Source organism: Protopterus annectens, chromosome 3.part0 (genome assembly GCF_019279795.1).
Source record: "Protopterus annectens isolate FY-2018-M chromosome 3.part0, PAN1.0, whole genome shotgun sequence".
NCBI classification, from domain to species: domain Eukaryota; kingdom Metazoa; phylum Chordata; order Ceratodontiformes; family Protopteridae; genus Protopterus; species Protopterus annectens.
In genome coordinates, this window is record NC_056731.1 from 1362867693 (window position 1) to 1362888017 (window position 20325).

The following is a 20325-nucleotide window of genomic DNA, read 5'->3' on the forward strand; positions in this document are numbered from 1 at the left end:
ATTAAATTTAAAGATGCATCTGCTCCTTTGCTTATGAGAGTACACAAGGGTATTTTTTTATTATTATGCCAGTGACATTTCCTGAAACATTCATACAAATTTGAAAAGGTTTGAAGACAGAGGCAACCATATACAGCAAGCAGAAATAATTACTCTTGTTAGTTGCCTGGGGTCATTCCCTTAGAAAGTGGTAATTTGTTAAGGGGTTATTTCATCAGTTGTGAACTGGGTGGTGGTAATTTGTTAAGGGGTTATTTCATCAGTTGTGAACTGGGTGATTACAGTGCCTTGTAGTAGAGACACTCAAGTATTCCTGGATTTTCTGGAGAAAATATTTTCTCAGCTTATGAGAAACTGCAGTATTCTAGATGTCAACTGGTGCATTTATTCTTTTGGGAATGCACTCTCTGATCACAGAATCAAAGGAGGTTACTAGGTTAACAGCACTAGAGCCTTTTTCAGCCTAGTCATTCATGCCCCAGATTTCCCATTTATCAATGCTGATAGGCTAGAATGGCTTTGGTATATGTCTGTGATTTAGGGCATCTACATACTGTCCCTGTCCATAATGGCCACAAGTGGCAAGCCAGGGGTGAATTTGCAATTTCCCATCCATTGGTCCAAACTGTGTTTGAATAGGCTTAAGGAAGAATTATATTTCACGATTGGTGTCTCTCTTCCAGAGAAGGGGTAATCTCTGAGACACATACCTATTCCTTTAACATATTTTGTGTTTGTCGCAGATGAAGTTTAGATCCTTAGATCAGGTAATTCTAGTGCTGTTTGTTTTGTGAATATGTAGCAGGTCCATCAGGGCTGGTATTCCCTGATCCAGCCCTGATCCATCAGGGATGGATCAAAGAATGCTTTATAGGTTAGGCATAAATCGTCTGTCAGTAGTATGTAGGAGACAGAGTACAGGGACGGGGCTTTGAGGCTGTCTGCATCGGGCATATTAGTTACACCCTGCATTCTATGTGGCAGCTCCATTTGTTGCAAATGCCTGGTCAGGTACATGCCAAAGGGTACATCATACTTGATTATTGGTCTAATGATGGCTGTGTGTAGTGAAACTACATTTTCCTTAGATCTGGATGCCCATGCCTTTACTTATAAGTTGGGCCACATAGAAGGATGTTTGCACTACAATGAGCATATGATAAAGTTCAGGTTACTGTCTATCTGAGTTCCCAAGTCTCTTACCACTGGGTCTCCTCTTAGGGAAGTGTTATCAATGTCATAATTTGCAGGGGTAGTCGTCTTCCCAAAGGGTATAATAACACATTTTTTAAGATTGAGTTTTGGGCCATAGTTCTGGTACCAGTTATTTGTCTGTTAGACCTTCTTGAAGGCTATCTACATTTTTGAAGGATTCAGCGATTCCATCCAGCCTGCAGTCATCAGCAAATTTGGTCAGCCAAAAGTCGTCTACATTTTCCTTGACTTTGGAGAAGTATAGTCCAAACAGGAGAGGTCCCAATACCCACTCTGGGACTCCACTAGTAACAGGTCTCTTGGTGGAGGTGGATTCCCTAACTTCAAGGGTCCTATCTGTGCACCATTTGGCTATCCATCAGGTGACATAGGGATTTATGCCTAAGTTTATCTATAATACCTGAGTGAGTTATTGTGTCAAATGCATTTGTCAAATCAAGTTAGGCAGTATGTAACATTTTTCCCTTGTCCATGGCTCTGATGACGTTCTCAAATAAGTCAACCAAGTTTAGTAGGCATGATCTGGCCTTGACAAAACTGAACTGGGATGGGTCCAGTGTTTGAAGATTTTCTATGACTTAGTTTATAAGGTCTGCAGTAATTATTTCAATGGCCTTGCATGTAAGACTCGTCAGACTTGTGAGTCTATTGATGGTCCGCCTTTGTGTAGGAGGATGACCGTTGCAATCCTCCATTCCCTAGGGATGAAGCCTGTGTGGAGGCTGTAGTTGAACAGAGATTCTAGTGGGCCTGGTAGGTCATGTTTTAAGCTGTTCAGGTGGTATCCTGGGATATTATCAGGACCCATTGCTGTATCCCCCAGTTCAGTATAAGAAGTTCCATTACTATTAGTTCAGCACAGTATTGGGTGTTCCCTTTAAGGTTGCGTATATAACTAAAAAATGCTTTATGGTTATCCTTAGCTTGGAAGGCTATTTTTGGCTCATAGTTGGCTTTGGTGGACATTATTAGTTCCCTGAGTTGCTTGTTGAAACTGATGAGGGAGTATTGTTTTCTTTTGAGCATAGCCATTTCAATTTTTGGACAGGATTTTCTTTCTTTTGTTATGCAACCTGTTTAAATTGGGGGGTGTCCAGTAAGGGGGATTGTTTTGGGGTTTTTCCTAAGTTTATTTTGGTTTGGTTTGGAACTGCTGTTTCTGTGCAGTTAGTTTTATGCTTGTACAGGGTTTCTACTTCTGTGTAGGCGACTGAGCTCTCTGAATGTGAGGGAGGTTGGAATTTAGCAATGCCTTTACTTAATAGGAGGATAGTTAGCCTTGGAAAAGTTCTCAAATATACTAGGGTTTGCTGGGAGTGCAGCCTTTATATTTATTTCCAGGGTTACCTCTTTGCAATCTGATCTAGTGAGCACATTACACAAGCAGGGGTACAATGTTCCCTTATATTTGTGAGTACCAGGTCCAGGATATTTGCACCTCTGCTAAGTGTGCAGATTAGCTGTTCCAGGTTGTTTACATTGACAAAATCCAGGATTTTATGAGCCTTCATGTTAGTGGTTGTGTATGTATCTCAATTTATGGTGGGATAGTTGAAATCCCCCATGAATACATATTGGCCTGAATTGTGAGTGACTCCAGTACGTTCAGGTATGTGATATGGCTATCCTGGGTCATACACTGAGACCTGTAGCTAGCAAGGATATGGTATTGATCTTTACTTAGCATTAGCTGGACACAGAGTAGCTCAGGCATGTCATATGTATTTTGACCAATCTTGAAGTGTACTTACTTTGTATGTAGGTTGATACACTTCTGCCTCTTGTTCCTTGTTGTGCAGTAGCTGGTCTAAATGTGTGGAAAGCAATATAGCCTTGTACTCCCTGGTTGCTTTCTGCAGTTTTAAACCTTATGTCAGAAACGGCACAGATGTCACCACTTTCTAGGGTGTGGAGTGCTTCCAAGGAGTGGAGCTTCTTGTTGATACTCCTAGCATTGGGCAGTAACACCTTTACTTTATCTTGCATAGAATTTACAATGTTGGAAGATTTATCAGGTTGGCATTGCCTAAAAAAAAGAACTGTATGGGATAGATAATGTTTTGACCAATATCCGAAAGCCTAGTGAGGACAGATGCAGACCATCCCTGGCAAAGCAGGGTGGTCTGTTGATCATGTCCTCCCAAGCTGTCAAATATTGCATCCCTTTAGAATGACTCCAGTAACTAAGCCAATTGTTAGTTATCTGTTTATATTGTTGTATCATCCTTGGAGGAGGTAGAATGCATTTCATTGCTAGGCTCATACCTGCCTGAGACATAAAATTTGAAGTCTCTATCATGACTGTTCTCAAGTCATTAACACCAACATGGACTATGACAGAGTCATGCTGGTACTTGTGGTTCATTGTCCTGACTGCACGTTTGATCTGGCAGATTCTTGCCCCTGAGAGGCAAATGATTGTGACTGTCTCCTTGCTTAGCCCGGTGAAGAGGGGCAACAGTATGTCTCACAACAGTGTCTCCACTGAGTTTTTGAAACTGGGCTGTATGGGAGTTTGCCTTAAGGGTTTAGAGGTTCGGCCTTTGTGAGATGTGGCTGTATGTGTTCTGGAGAGTATTGTCTTTGTAGAGTGTTTAGGTGGCTGCTGAGTGCAACGTAAGAGAGATCTTTGAGGTTTGGGTAGATTGCATTTAAGAGCCTCAGCATATGTGGGTTTATGTCTGATCCACAGTAGGCATTGTGTGTGTGTGTGTGTTACTGGCAACCTGTTTTGCGTTATTGGTGTTTGCATGTGAAAGCTATTCCTCCAGTCTGCTTAAGAATAAGGTGGTTGTCAGTAAACATGTGACAGTTGCTACATTGTCTCAAGATGCCCATTTCCACCAAACTGGCTATAGAGAGGGTAGGAAAGTACACATATGTGGCTGTGGATCCTCTTTTTTTGTGATCTATAAGTGGTAGTGCAATTGGGGTTTTGAATTGTTAGGCTGCAAGGAGAGGTCTAAGATTAATCTAAAACAACACTCTTGGGGTAGTCTCAGTGGGCAAACTAACTGCTCTATACCAGGCTCGATACTTGAGAAAATAGTGATATATATATATATATATATATATATATATATATATATATATATATATATATATATATATGTAATATATGTATATATGTATTTATATTGTGTGTGTATATATATATATATATATATATATATATATATATATATATATAATGTATAGTTCAGATCGTCCAGCAGTTCACCATCTTTTCCACATTGTAAATGACACTTCAAAACTAAGATTCCCAGACGAAGTAAAATGCAAACAGAAAAAATCCAGTAGAAATGTAATAAATGGCTCTCAAGTCCTGCAGTGATTTACAATTCTTTAACTGGTGAGTGATAGTACAAGACTAAGGTTCCCAGACTAAGTAAAATGCAAACAGAAAAATGCAGTAGAAATGTAATAAATGTGGAATGAGATCCTGCAGAAATTCACAATACTCTCACTATTGCAAGTTACACTACAAGACTAAGACCTACAGACCAAATAAAATACAAACCGTAAATATAAGTAGAAATGATGTAAATGAGGCTCAGATCCTGCAAAATCTCAGTTCTCCCACTACTGTGAGAGGAATACTACAAGCCTAATGTCCCAAATCAGTTTTACAATGCAAGCAGTTAACTTATGGTTAAAACAAGGGAAATGCAGAAAAGAACAACACGCAACTTAGATTAGCACTCTTAATATTGCATTGTGCACTAGTCTAATGGCAATGCCTCAACAGTGTGAGCTGTTAATGTCCCTAAGAAATAGCACTGAGAGGGGCTTGCAAACTCTAATTGTGGGCAGCTAAAAATACACCAAGTTTAAGGGATGGGTGGGTGGATGGTCAAAATCCAAAAATCACTGCAGTCTAACATCAGTTTTTATTTAGTTCTTGGTCTAAACTCTAAAGGAACCCAGAGTCTGTCCTGACACTCATTGGGAACCAGGCAGTGAAACTGTCTTTATACATGTAATCACCAGTTGTGTGTTTATGCCCGTTTCAGGGACTGTAATTTTTATATATTCGTCCCTCCCTAGGCATGCTTTGATCTCCACATTCTATAGTACCTAATATTTCTATTATAAGCCCTGGAAAAATTGACCACCTTGGTTAAGCAAACAATGTTTCTGTGAGTAACTTCAGTGCAAGTGAATCAATATGCCGGAACTTATCTTCTTTTTGGATGCATTTCTATGATGCCTCATTAAATAATTGCTAGACAACAATATTCATTAAGAATATAATTAAAAGACTAATGAAGATTTTTTTTTTATTTAGAGGTAGTAGAGAACATTTTGTTGATAACATAAGTAGTCGTTGGCTAGTAAGGTTTTAAGAATTTTATTTGGCAAAATTTAGTTCCAAACTGATAGCTACAATGCATTCCTTACTTTGAATTTGTGAACTTGATATTTTTATGCACAACAAGATTGCACATACTTTGAAATATGTAAATGAAGCATGTTTTCTCAACTAATAAAAATGCATGAATTTATTTACCACAACTACCCACGTGGATAACTTGGCATTCATCATTCATTTATTTATGATGTAGACGTATGTGTGTACCTATGTGCACATATACGTATATATTTATATTAGTAGTAGTAGTATTTGGTCTGGAAGGACTGTCTGGCCCATCTCCCCTGTGTTTTCTGAGCCTGGGAATTTTCATATACCTGCATCTTTACACTTTTTTCTTTTACCCTTCTTACAACTAGCTCTGAGGGCATTTTACTCCTTAAATCCTTTCTCAAATACTTCCTGGTCTCGCACACAGTTGCTAAATACTATTTAAATCTCTGCCCTTGGTGAGAGACTTCTATTTTGAGTAATGAAAACCACCACTCTCCTCCTGTCTTTCATCACAGCATTTCACACACAGTTTAAGCTTGAAATTCACCTGACACTATTCAGGAACTCCTTCCCAGCTCACTGCATGCTATGAAGCATCTAATCCAAGAAATATATCTGTATATATATATATATATATATATATATATATATATAATGTGTGTGTGTGTGTATAAAATTTATATATACAGTGGATGTAAAAAGTTTACACAACACTGTTAAAATGCCAGGATTTTGTGATATAAAAAATGAGACCACAATAAATCATTTCAAAACTTTTCCCACCTTTAATGTGAACTATAACCTGTACAATTCAATTGAAAAACAAATCTGTTAGGGGAAAAATATAAAAAAAAATAAAAAGCATACAATAAGCTGGCTGCATAAGTGTGTACACCCTTAAACTAATACTTTGTTGAAACGCCTTTTGATTCAATTACAGCATTCAGTCATCTTGGATGCACACCTGCCATCACTTAGAGACTGATTAACCCCAAATAAAGTTCAGCTGTCCTAGTACGATTTTCCTGACATGTACTCAGTTGCATGCTACAGCAAAAGCCATGGTTCACAGAGAGCTTACAAAGCATCAAAGGGATCTCATTGTTGAAAGGTATCAATCAGGAGAAGGGCCCAAAAAATGTCCACAGCATGGAACACAGTGAAGACAGTCATCAAAAAGTGGAGAAGATATGGGACAACAGTAACGCTGCAAAGAACTGGACATCCCTCCAAAATTGATGAAAGGACAAGACGAAAACTGGTCAGGGAGGCTGCTAAGAGACCTACAGCAACACTGAAGGAGCTTCAGAAATTTCTGACAAGTACTGGTTGTGTACTACATGTGACAACAATCTCTCATATTCTCCATTTGTCTTGGGCTATGGGGTAGGGTTGCAAGAAGGAAGCCTTTTCTTACACAGAAAAACATCCAGACCTGGCTAAAATTTGCAAAACAATACATCAAGTCTCCCAAAAGCATGTGAGAAAATGTGTTATGGCTTCTGAGGCAAAGGTTGAACTTTTTGGCCACAATTCCAAAAGGTATGTTTGATACAAAAACAGCACTTCGCATCACCAAAAGTACACCATCCCCACAGTGAACCATGGTGGTGGCAGTATCATGCTTCTTGGTTGATTTTCTTCAGCTGGAACTGGGACTTTAGTCAAGGTGGAGGGAATTATGAACAGTTCAAAATACCAGTCACTTCTGGCCCAAAACCTTCAGGCGTCTGCTTGAAAGCTGAAGATGAAGAGGAATTTCACCTATCAACATGACAATGACCCCAAGCATACATCCAAATCAAGAAAAGAATGGCTTCACCAGAAGAAAATTAAAGTTTTGGAATGGCCCAGCCAGAGCCCAGACCTAAATCCAATAGAAAATCTGTGGGATGATCTGAAGAGGGCTTGTGCACAAGAGATCTCCTTGCAGTCTAAACAGATTTGGAGCGCTTTTGCAAGAAAGAGTTGGCAAATATTGCCAAATCAAGATGTGCCATACTGACAGACTCCTACCCAAGAAGACTGAATGTTGTAATTAAATCAAAACGTGCTTCAACAAAGTATTAGTTTAAGGGTGTGCACACTTATGCAATCAGCTTATTGTATGCTTTTTATTTTTTATATTTTTTCCCTGAACATATTTTTGTTTTTCAATTGAATTGTACAGATTATAGGTCACATTAAAGGTAGGAAAATGTTTTGCATTATTTTTATATATCAAAAACTTGCCATTTTAACAGGGGTGTGTAAACTTTTATATTCACTGTTTTGTGTGTGTGTGTATGTGTATATATATATATATATATATATATATATATATATATATATATATATAATATGTATCCCCTTCAAAACATTGAAGTAGCAGAATATTGAATCTCGCTTCATCGAGATGACTTAGCTGAAACTTCAGTACGTCATACTTCCAGAACAGTGAAAATCAGCCCCGGGAAAAGAACCACTTGGCCCCCATGGTGAACCTTGCCCTTTCCATACTGTAGTGTGATCTCAGAGTTGGTATATTTGATTAGGGGGGTAGGGGGCAAAGACCCCTACTTGGAGGATTTTATTGTTTTGCTGTTAGTTGTTTTGTCCTGGTGGTCAAGTGGTGGTTTACCCGGGTGTTCGATGTACTGAAGATTTGGAAAAGTCATCTCGATGAAGTGGGATTCAATATTCTGGTAATTCGATGTTTTGAAATAGACACACACACGCATATATATAGATATAGATTTATAGATATATATATATATATATATATATATATATATATATATATATATATATATATATATATATATATATATATATAGAGAGAGAGAGAGAGAGAGGTACTTTTCCATTATTGGGTATTGAGCATGCGCTCGCAATGATCGCAGACACTTTCCTTAAAAAAAGTTGTGGAAGCCTGAAAGTCTCGAATTCGGAACACTACTAAAATATCTTCTTAAAGTAATTCTCTCCGTGCAACCAGTCCACTGCAGTTTGTGCTTAGACAGTATGAAAAGTAAGGTGAAAAAGTCGATGAGGTGTCCAACTGTATGTAGAAGTGATCAGACTGCAGATGTGAAGACTGGAAAGTGTATCCCCCCATAAACTAAATCTGCTGCGTCTTGCAAGCTGAGAATCACAATGTATTTTAAGCCTGTTCAACATCATATTCACAAATTCCTCTGTGAGAATCCCAGCATTACAAAATACCTGCACCTGAAGAGAGAGAGATGCAAAACACCCTCCCAAAAAGAACTTTGCTGTACATTTATTTATCAGTATCACGTGAAGTACTTTGCAGTGCAGTAGTTAGGATTGATTCAATAATGTGGCTGACTGAGGACAGATACTATAGAAATCCCTAACCCCACAATACCTTTTACAGGCAGTCTATAAATTGTCCTACCATTAACACAGACATAATAGCACATACAGTAGTACACCAACTCTGAAACAAAGAGAAACAACAATAAAAGTAAACATTTTACAGTACTGAGGTAGTGCTTCAACAATTAGAAGTCAAAGCATCATCTTGCCACTGGCAATGAAATAAGCTGCCATTTTCTTCAATGACTTGTACAATACTGTTCCAAACCTAGTATGGTGGCACATAAGACTATAAAGTTATGTTTATAGCATTGGCAGCAATCATTGCGATCCTGTGCTAACTTTTCAAGTGATCATTACAGCTGTTGCCCCGATAACAGAAAAGTACCTCTCTCTCTCTCTATATATATATATAATATATATATATATATATATATATATGTATTTATGTATATATATATTTACCTCAAAGACATAAGGTACATGATTTAATTCTCACCTTTAAGTGAAGATTGCTGAGCTTTAAGTGGCCCACATGGTCATCTAGCCTTGTATTTACCTATGAGCTATGACTAAGCTTTCATATCCTATATCCGTACTTAATAGTCAGATGGCTAACTTTGAGGAATTCAGTGGTAGTTGCAGTCCTAAGCAAGACACCGAGAATACACTGCATTCCATTAAGATGCAGCTGCCTCAGCTTTGTTTTTTTCTTCTCCTCCTCCTTCCAGTCTGCACACACTGTTGCTGTGATTATTATGACAAGGTTCCTTGAAACTAGGTTATTTTTACACAATGTGAACATTAGGCACATCAAGGTTACCCACAGTAGTCACAAAAGAAGTGGTGTAGTTTCACTGTCATCTCTTTTATTTTACATTTTATTTATAAAAAAAAAAAGGGCTAGATATTTACTTTTAACATTAAAAACCATAGGAAAACCTTGCCAAGCTAGAGTTTTCACTGTATGATACCTTACACTTCCTGTAATAGAGGCCCATGGAGGTTTATGGTATCAGACAGTGAAAACTCTAGCTTGGCAAGGTTTTACTTGTGGTTTTTATTAATTGGTTTGTCTGTGTGATCTTTTTATTTTTTGATTTAGTTACTTTTAACATTATACCTACACGTTCTTAAACAGCCGGGTACACAATGACTTTGCTGCTTTTTTTCTCCTTGTCTAAATAAGTACAATCACAATAAAATGCAAACTGTATACTATACGTACCACTGTTCTAATCACTGTTATGGAATGTGACCTGTTTTAGTGATCTTCAGTTAAAGCCTTTGCTGTAATTTACATGGATTTTAATATGGAAAGTAGCAGTGGCAAGCAATGTATGCTTTACAAATATATAATTTGGATCTGTGGTTTAAGTAAGCAATACCAGTATGAATCCTGTTTTCTTTTTTTCTTTAATAAGAGTCCAAAGTGGTATTTGAAATTGATCTTGCGTAAGAAGTTTTGATAATGATCTGGTTTTATTAATTCATATGCCAGTATTATGAGTGATCGATCCTATACAAGTAGGTTTGTCTCTTTTTGATCTTCCTTAAGGAAAGTGTATATAGTACCTTTAAGGCTAGAAAACTATATTTCCTCTGTACTAGGTTACATTGTCTTACTACTAATAACTCTCCTATGCCCATACGTCAAGGTTTATTTTGTAAACTTGGAAAATTTTGCAACTTTATAGAATTATGTTCTTCCCGGACCTCAGTTGAAAACAGGCTACAACACAGCTGGGACTATCCCATCTTCAAAATTAAAAAAAAAAAAAAAAAAAAAAGTCATAGTTATTTAAAGTTAATCTAGTTTATAGTCCCATTCATGCATGTGGAATATGTCACCAACACTTGTCTATATAACATTTTCATAAAATGTGCTTTGGGATGAGTTATATTTAGCTGCAATACGGATGTTTCAGGACGTGAATGGTATCAGACATCAAGGAGCAAAATGCTGTTTTCCTTTTTAAGATGTGAATTTTTAAAATAAAATACGGGTTGCCTGTGACTCAAGATCAGGTAAGTATCCGTCACTGTATGAAAGTGAAAGTAGCAGTCCATGTGGAGGGATGAATAAAACCTGCACCTAATCTGGAGATCTGTTTGCCTTATTGTTGGGCAGTGTTTACTGTATTAGGTCTGCACTGCAGTATAACATTTAAAATTAAATACTTTTGCATGCCCCTACACTTTGCACATATGATGCTTCCCCTAAGTATTGGATATAAATTGAATTATGTGTACATGAAAGTATGGGGGGTTAGTTATACTGAGTGACACTGTTCACTCTTAGTATCATATCGGGGTAAAAAGTATTCTGTGAGGTGTAGTGAAATGTATTCTTTGTGGTACTGCAGACTTTTAATACTCTATTTTGGTATTTTGATAGGGTCTTGTGTAATATTCAAACAGCTGTTTGCAAGTAAGTAATTGCTAGTAGAAAACACATCTCCCAGATCTGCTAAAAGCTGCCATTTCAAAAAACTAAGCTTGCATTTTGTGTACATTGCCTGCTCTGTAATTGTTTATGTAAGAAAATAACAGGGATAGCAGAAGTGGGCTAAAGTTGACCTGTAGGTTTAATTTCAGTGTCAGAAAATGTAAGGTTCAGATTTTAAACCTGAAACTGGCTGAAGCAGTGTGTCTGCAGTTATCTCAACTGATATAATGCATCTCTAGTAATGCCCAGGGTAACTTTGGTACACAATAATGCTATCCATGGACATTTCAGGTGAGACACATTATGGCCATTAAATATGGTGCAACACTGTAATTATGAGAATAACATAACATGAAGGTCATCTGAATGTATGCTTACTGCTGTGTCCTCATTGTGAACGAGAAGTGACAAGAAATGCATGCAAGTGCATGTGCAGTTAACTTGAAGCTAAATAAATTACTTTCTCTTTTAAATGCCTTCAGTTTGGAGTACATAGGTAGAGAAGAAGAAACACACAGCAAATTATGCTCTTGTACCATGCTCCATACTATACATTAATAAAGTAATGCACATTTCTTCTAAATGCCTTTATTTCAACTCATTGTTTTAGGTGATGTAAGAGTAAGGAGTCGAACAGGATTTGAACCTGAAAGAAGAGGATCTCATCCGTATATTGATTTTCGCATTTTACATTGTAAGTATTGTTTAATATCAGGATTTTGTAAATATGTTCGATCTTTAGGGCTTAGAACTTATGGAGGTTCTTATTAGAAATAATGATTTAGAAGTGGAGGCTCTTACTGAGCTTATTACTGTTAAGCAGAATCTGATTTTTGAAGACTATTCTTCTGTTTATTATAATGTGTTTAAAAGTGTTGAGAAGAAAGGTAATGAGAATTTTATAAGGAAGCAAAAGAAAGTTAACAGAGACATAATACAATGCAAGAATAAAATAGCCTATCCTTTAAAAAGTTCAGCATAACAGGAAACTATAGCTCTGCACATAAAGGTCCTAAGAATATTGATGGGAATGAAGGGCACTGTGAAGAGGAGATAGAATCTGTGGTTCACAGTGATCATGGATATGATTTGAATGGTGAAGACTATTTTCCCACCATGTGTCATTCAGAACGGTTGGCCTATCAGTGTAAACAAATACCAGGACTGGGACATGGGAAACATCAATACCTACATTATCCCTGAATAAAATATGGGAACATGAGGGTTGGGAGGAATTGGAGGTATTTGAAAATTTAAATAGTACCAGGCAGGTATTGGTTTCACATGATGGTTGTAATATTTTTAATTATACCAACCACACAGTAACCAAAGAACACTTTTGTCTTTTTCAAAAAGGTTTTAAAATGTGTTCAAAAAAGGTAGAATTTGACAGATATTAAAAATTTTAAGTTATTTGTTAGAAAACTTAATTTAAGTGCATTTTTTCATGATAAAAACACAAAGGACAGTACAGAACAAAACCTCTCGGGGATATTGAAGAATAAAATGCTTTTAATCCACCTTTACAACCATTGATTGATGTTTTTGAACAGGCGGTATTAAAGGATTTATACACTGTGAACAGAAACAAGAGGGTCCAGTTTTTATTATCTTTCAGAAAAAGAAAGAAAAATTATGTATGAACTATTGAGTGATAACAATTTGAGAGTTATGAGATCAGATAAATACTATTTTGTACAGTGCTTTAGATTATTCTATGAAGGTGAATATTTTACATGATACCAGCACATATATCCCAATGTCCAGGAAATAAATTGAATATTGCTTACCACCATATTTTTTATTAGAAGATGCTGTATTTAATAGCAGAACTGTTATTGATTTATATACATTTTTAAAAGTATCTAAACCCATCATACCAACAATTTTGTGTATACAGAAAGTTCATAAGAACTTAAAATGTTCACCTTTTCGCCCCATTGTTGCTGCCCAGGGATCAAAAACCTATCCAGTAGCTACCTGATAAATAGATGCTTAAAATCTGTTTATGAAGACATCCCACCTAATTAAGGACTCTTGGGATTTTTTGGGTCATCTTCAGCCAAAGTTCTGGAATAGTAACTTAGGTTTCTTAACCACTGATGCGTTTGAACTTTTTTCCTTGATATTACACAAGGAAGGTGTTGAACTATTTTGTGATAGTTTGCTGGATTATGAATTTTTTATCAACTGATAAAATGAATCTGCTTAGGGATTTAATTTCATTGGTGCTAGACAACAACTATATTTATTTTGAGAGCATAATATTTAAGCAAATTAAAGGTTTTGCAATGGCCCAAAGACATGCTGTAGGTGGATTGGATATTCTAAATTGGCCCTAGGCATTAGTGCGTGCGTGTGTCTGTCTTACGTGGAAGGTTGGGCGCCGGGCTGGCAACTTGACACCGTAAATACTCCACTGCCAGTTATGAGCGGACAGGTGATCCTCTGTGGCATCCCCTAACCAGGAAAAAGACAAAAGAAGAAGAAAGCTTTTGCAATGGGGGCAGCATGCACCCCCCATATATGCTAACCTGGTGCTAGCTGCTTGGGAAAAGAACTGTTTTTAAATGTGAATTTAGTAAGTACATTAGGTTGTACATATTTTTAGATGACATATTCATTCTTTGGGATGGAACTAGTCCTAGTGAGATGGTGAACCATTTTTTTAAATATTTGAACACGATCACTAATTTTTGTGTTTTACATCACATTTTATTAGAATTTCCATTAATTATTTAGACACCACAATTTCACATGCTAATAATGGATTTAAGTCACAAGTATATAGGAAACAGACATTCAGTAATTCTGTTTACATTTTAATAGTGCAAACCCTATGTACCAGAAAAGGAATTTAGTTAAGGGGCAATGTGTTAGGGCTGTTAGGATGACTGCAGTATACAAAGACATGGGGAAAGAAATTGAGGTAATCAAAAAGATGTTTATTTCTAAAAGTTATCCCATTGAATTGGTCTTAAGTACTTGTCAGGAAGTGAAGTCAGTATGGGGTACCAAATGCAAGCCCCTGTTTAGGAGTTGGTTTGCCAAATAAATGTCTTAAGAAGGCTCTAGGAGGGGGCATGAAGTATGAATGAGCTATGGTGGTAGAGATTAATTGCAGGAGAAAGGAGATAAAGAACATTATAGTAAAGAGCTGGAACATTCTAAAGGCAAATCCAACAATGTTTAAATGTTTGGGTGATCAACCCATCTTTGTACACAAAAATCCCCTTAACTTGAAAGGAATTTTTGAGCGATCCCAAATTAGGGAAGGTAATAAAAATTATATATATAATTATTTTGGTACCCAAAAATGTGGGAAATGCAACCAATGCTGTCATATTTTAGTTAGTAACACCCTGCATTTGGATATAGGAGGACATTTTAGGGTGCATTTAATGAAGGGTAGTCGTGCAACTATGGTAGTGGTTTATATTGCAAAATGTATGGGATACCCAAGTTTTTATGTAGGAAAGATTGAGAGATGCTTATGCAAGTGTGTATATACACATACACACACACACACTTAAGATATTAAAAATAGAAATATAAACAATGCTTTGTATAAACACCTCTCCATCAGCCTCCAGTGTAGAGAGTTTGTTTGATATTTTAGAACATGTCAAACCAAATCTATGAGTAGGTGACTGGGAAACTAATGTAGGAAACTGTGAAATAGTTTGGCAAATTAAATTGAGAGCTATAACCCACTACTTAAATCTAGAGCTATTGAATTTTAAATGTTATTTCAGGGATTTTACGCATTTTTTACACATTCACTTTTTGTATAAAATTCTTGCAAAAATATTTTGGTTTGTTTATATATACTAAGATAAGAACAGTATCTGTTATTTCACAAATATATTATTTGATAATGTAATATATGTTGCACATTTTTTTTTTAAATTATCCTAACAATTTTACTTGTTAAAAACACTTTTCAACACCAGCTGTTTACAAAGTTATTCTGTAACTTTAAATAATATGCATTACTTTGTAGTTTTATTTACTTTAGTTATTTGTTTGAGTGTTTTAAAATAGAAGTGCATATAAAGAGGGAGAAGTGTATTATTTAATGTTTCCGATGAAGGTCCTTTGTATATAGGGATGAAAGCGCTTGACCATTGTGAAAAAAAGCTGTTAATGATTTATTAGTTCATTTGTACCGTATATGGTTCCTGGTTGCACACCCTAGCGTCTTTATTTGTTATTTGGGCCTTACAGTGAATTAACAACTTTGATATCAATCCAAACTTAAATTTAACACTAACACTAACACTAGCAAAAGCAGTATCTTTGCTTACTAACTGAGAAACTCAGTGGCGGCTGGTGACTTCAAATCAAAGGGGGGGGCTGCAGGAAACAGATGAATGGATGTGGTCAGTGGGAAGGGGTGTGGTCAACTAGAAAGGGGAGGAGCTATGCTCAAAACCAAAAACCTGTAACGTTAATTAAATACACTGCCCTGGGTACCAAACCATCATTATCAAAGTCCAATCAAGACAAAATGAAGTGTAGAAGAAAAAAAATATTTCAATGCATTGGCTGCATGACAGCTTACTTAATATCTAGATGGAAACAAAAAGGATGTGAGGCATGAAAAAATAAATTACATTTTAAATACATTACTGGAATGCCAGTCAAAATCAAGTACAAGAAAAACAAGCAGCACTCAACTCAGACCACTTCTCCTTGCACTGCAGTTCTAATTATAATTTATATTCAGCTTTATTAAAGTACCAAGTAAAATGCTGAAAGTAGCAATCTCTGTGACATCCCCACTTGTGGAAATGTTTCTTATCCAAAAAAGACCTCTGCTGCCTGACAACTATCTACTTGTTTCATGGGGAAAACATGATAAAAGTAAAAAATGAAAAGCAAACAAGAAACAAGCTCAAGATACATTGCTTACAGGATTACTGTACATGTGATGGACCTCACATGATAGATTGGCATTCTGTTTGGTTTACAGGTAAAGCCTGCAAAGATGACTGCAAGTCTCCAACAAATGTAATGAGCTTCTTAAAATAATGTAATCCTGTCCTTTATTACAAATACTGTCATATGCATTTCAATACCTAAGGCTTATACGTTATCTAGTTATGTAAATATTCTCTGCATGACAAGAACAATAGGCTTTCAGTGTTAATTCTTTAACAGTATGCTTATTAAAGGTTACTTGCACCTTACAATCTCAGACAAGCTTACCTGATGGTCATTAAAGCATTGCTACTTAATCACAGAGCAACAGGCACTTTCTGAGTAATAATAAGCGTAAGTCAACAGTATGAAAATATGACAGAAACCAGGACATTCTGTAAAATCAAGGACAGTATAAAAGTAGCATTTGTGTCTACCTTGGATGGGGGATATTCTGCACATTTACACTGCATAACTGCTCATTGCCTTGCTTGGACACATCCAGAATCACTACATGGGGGAGGTGGGGTGCAACACGTATGTTACAATTTGAAATGTCTCTGGCTGACTGTGATGGCTGTGGCACATTTGTCATACCTCTCAACCTCAGAACAAGAAATATGGACAGAGCCATACATAGAAGTGGGACAAAGGCCCAAATACAAGGACAATTTTTAAATATTGCTCTTATAAACTTAGAAAGATAATATAATAGTAGGTCTTGCATTAGTATAAATGTTCCGAAAGGTACAAAATCTGAAACTCAAATGTCTGTCATTATTTTCTAACTTCAGTCTTTAATGATTTTGCCACTAATTTGCCAAAAAACACAATTTTATGAAAAATGGACCAAAAATGTGATGCAAAAATATAAAATAGCCACACAATACAGCTGGGAACCTGTCAAAGAAGGGACACTTTCTTAATATTAGTACTGAAAAATACCAAAGAAAAACCACAAACCAATCCAGTAAATGCGCCGTTGCTAATGAAAGTAATAAAGTTTAAAAAGATTTGTAGAAACTGAGCAACAGCAGGCAAAACACTGATGTAATATATCCTTAAATGTTTAATAAACACAAATTCCAACAAAAGATAAGCGCTTTCGCTAATCAAGCTTCTTCAGATCTATATACTCTGTGCTTCATAACTCAAAACATTTAAATACAAATTCAAAAATCTAACAACCAATCATGTTCAAATATCAATTAGCATTTTAAAAACATACACTTTATCTCGTTTAAAACCGAGGTCAATGCCTCCCTATAAGAATATATAGAAAATGTACATATGTATGTAAAATGCAGACGAACTCTTTATAAAAAATCTATACATCTGTATATGTATTCATAAAAACATGTCCATGGAACAGAGGTATAATACATAATAAATGAACTCAAAGTATATATATATATATATATATATATATATATATATATATATATATATATATATATATATATATATATATATATATATATAGAAGACATGAAATAGCAAAAAGGAACATTACATTTAAGTATACCTATTTAATTTGTCTGCGCTTTCTTAGCTTGGGCTTGATAGAAGCCCTCTCATTGAGCCCATGCTCCCTATCAGCCCTTAACCGGATGATCCAATCATTCTCCTTGTCCTCAGTATGATTTCTGATGTCACCACCTCGCATGCTAGGTGTTATTACCTCAAGGGCTCTGAACAAAAACTGATGACTAGCGCCCTGCTGTGTTAACATGTTTAGCCAGAACATTATGTTTTGAATGTTTCCTTATATGATATAAATGTTAACGAATCCTCTCCTTAAAAGCTCTATTAGTTTTTCCAACATAAAAGGAGGTGCAAACCTGGCAGACTGCTAAGTAGACTAGATGTATCGTCATACAGTCATCTGTGGCTGATAAACTGAATTCTCTTCTCAAATCAGGGTGAAAAAAGCACCTATTGGTATCTATATGTGAGCAAAAATTATATTGCCCACATGGTCTAGTATATTCATCATCGTGAACAACATGATGATCTCTAGGGTAGCATAAGAATCTCTTCAGGTTCCTTTTGTTTCTATATAAGAAGCGTGGTTGTTCACCTACAATCTCCTTAATATTACCGTCTACCTGTAAAATAGACCATTGTCATTTGTCTGCATTTTATATACATATGTACATTTTCTATATATTCTTATAGGGAGGCATTGACCTTGGTTTTAAACGAGATAGTGTATGTTTTTAAAATGCTAATTGATATTTGAACATGATTGGTTGTTAGATTTTTGAATCTGTATTTAAATGTTTTGAGTTATGAAGCACAGAGTATATAGATCTGAAGAAGCTTGATTAGCGAAAGTGCTTGTTGGAATTTGTGCTTATTAAACTTTTAAGTATATATTACATCAGCGTTTTGCCTGCTGCTGCTCCGTTTCTACAAATCTTTTTAAACTTAATATTAGTACTGCTAACTTGAGCAGCTGAAAAAATAAAAGAAGATACATGCATTTCTGAAATTCTGATTATTACAGTTTCTTAATTGTAAGCCCTCCACGTTCTCTTCCAGAATTGCCATTTTGTGGTGGGATTATTAGGGGAAGAGCAACATTTTGAGCCAAAATCGGGGACAGTTGAGAGGTTTGGATATGCCTAATTCTATAAAGCAATTTATTTGCACGTACCCCTCAACCTGTTAATGCAGGAAATCTGGACAAGGCCAAATATACTGAGGGAACATATAAACAGTACTATAAATTGTTGTATAAACGGACAATTGATAGAATAACAGGTCTTGCTTTAGCATGCATTTTTCTGAACGTTATGAAGTATGAAACTCAGTGTCTGTCATTATTTAGTGACTTATTTCCTAAATTATTTGCCAGAAAACCACACATTTGTTGAGGAACAAACCAAAAATAAGAAGCAAAAATCTATTCATTCTGTGAAAATCTGGACATTTGAGAGGTATAGGTCAGCCGGGGCTGTCTTTGAGTTTGCCACCCTTCCCCCTCACAAAATCATGGTCGAATGGAGCCTCTTCCCCCTGCAGCCATTCCAATGAACCATTACTTGGCTATTTCACCCCATTTACCATAAACACTAATGTGCATACTGCTTTACTTCTACAATGATTTGGACTTCATTTTATTTTACATTTTACAGCACAAACACTAAGACATTTGCTAAATAAAGCAATGCAATCTCACAATGAAAACAGACTTGGCATTAAAACTTCTCTGCCCTTGAAACTCACATACATTGAAACAGCATTGAAACCCACATTCAAAGAAAATACATTTTGCTAGTGGCAGATAAAGATTAACTTTGGGCCGTTTTCATATCATAGGCCCCTTGCACACAAAACATACACATGGTCTTTGCTACACCTTCTTGATTGTATTAAATTATATTCCTTTTACAATATAGTACAGTTGTTAGAGGGCATTTTAAATTTGTTTTGAACATTTTTCCAGTAAACAATGAAACAAAATGCATGCACCAATAATGACAAAACTGCCCAATTCAGAATATTTCTATCATAAAAGTCTACTCAAACTTCTACAGTCCACCAGTATCAGTAAATATGCACAATCTCTGAAGAAGTAAAAGTCATCTAAATAATTTCACATTAAAGAAATCTGTAACTAATGAAGAGGTTGCTGCTAGCAAAAACTTTATATTTCATTGTTTCATCTACAAATAAAGTACCTGTTGCCCTTGAGGAATAAATTGCCTAAGCTGCATTAAAAAAACAATAAGCTAGTAATATTGCAATAGGGAATGGATGGCAAACTGATAACAGGATCATAGTTACTAGGTATCTTCACCAAAAAGGACTGCAGCATTCACCTCCTTTACAATGCAGTACAGTATGAGCAATGCATTTACCAACTGTGGAAGTAGAACCTACAGCCTTCTGCATCAAAAGCAAGTACACTACCTATTGTGCTATTAACAACGCAAGCAAACACTGCATAAGCAGCACTAAACTTTTGTTCCCCTGCGGCTTTCAGCTTCTTGTAAAATCTACTTGACATTCAACTGCATCTTTGAACTTTGCAGCACAAGAAATC

At 36.1% G+C, this 20325-nt stretch overlaps 1 protein-coding gene across 1 annotated transcript in view; it reads left to right on the forward strand.

Annotated features, from left to right (window-relative positions):
* The first annotated feature begins 11933 nt into the window (after nucleotides 1–11933).
* Nucleotides 11934–20325, forward strand: part of PDE7A (phosphodiesterase 7A) — a 1297734-nt gene continuing 1289342 nt past the window's right edge. The window contains exon 1 of the mRNA XM_044065847.1: nucleotides 11934–12045. Within this exon, the coding sequence (XP_043921782.1) occupies nucleotides 11934–12045 (112 nt within the window). The remainder of the gene's footprint in view (nucleotides 12046–20325) is intronic.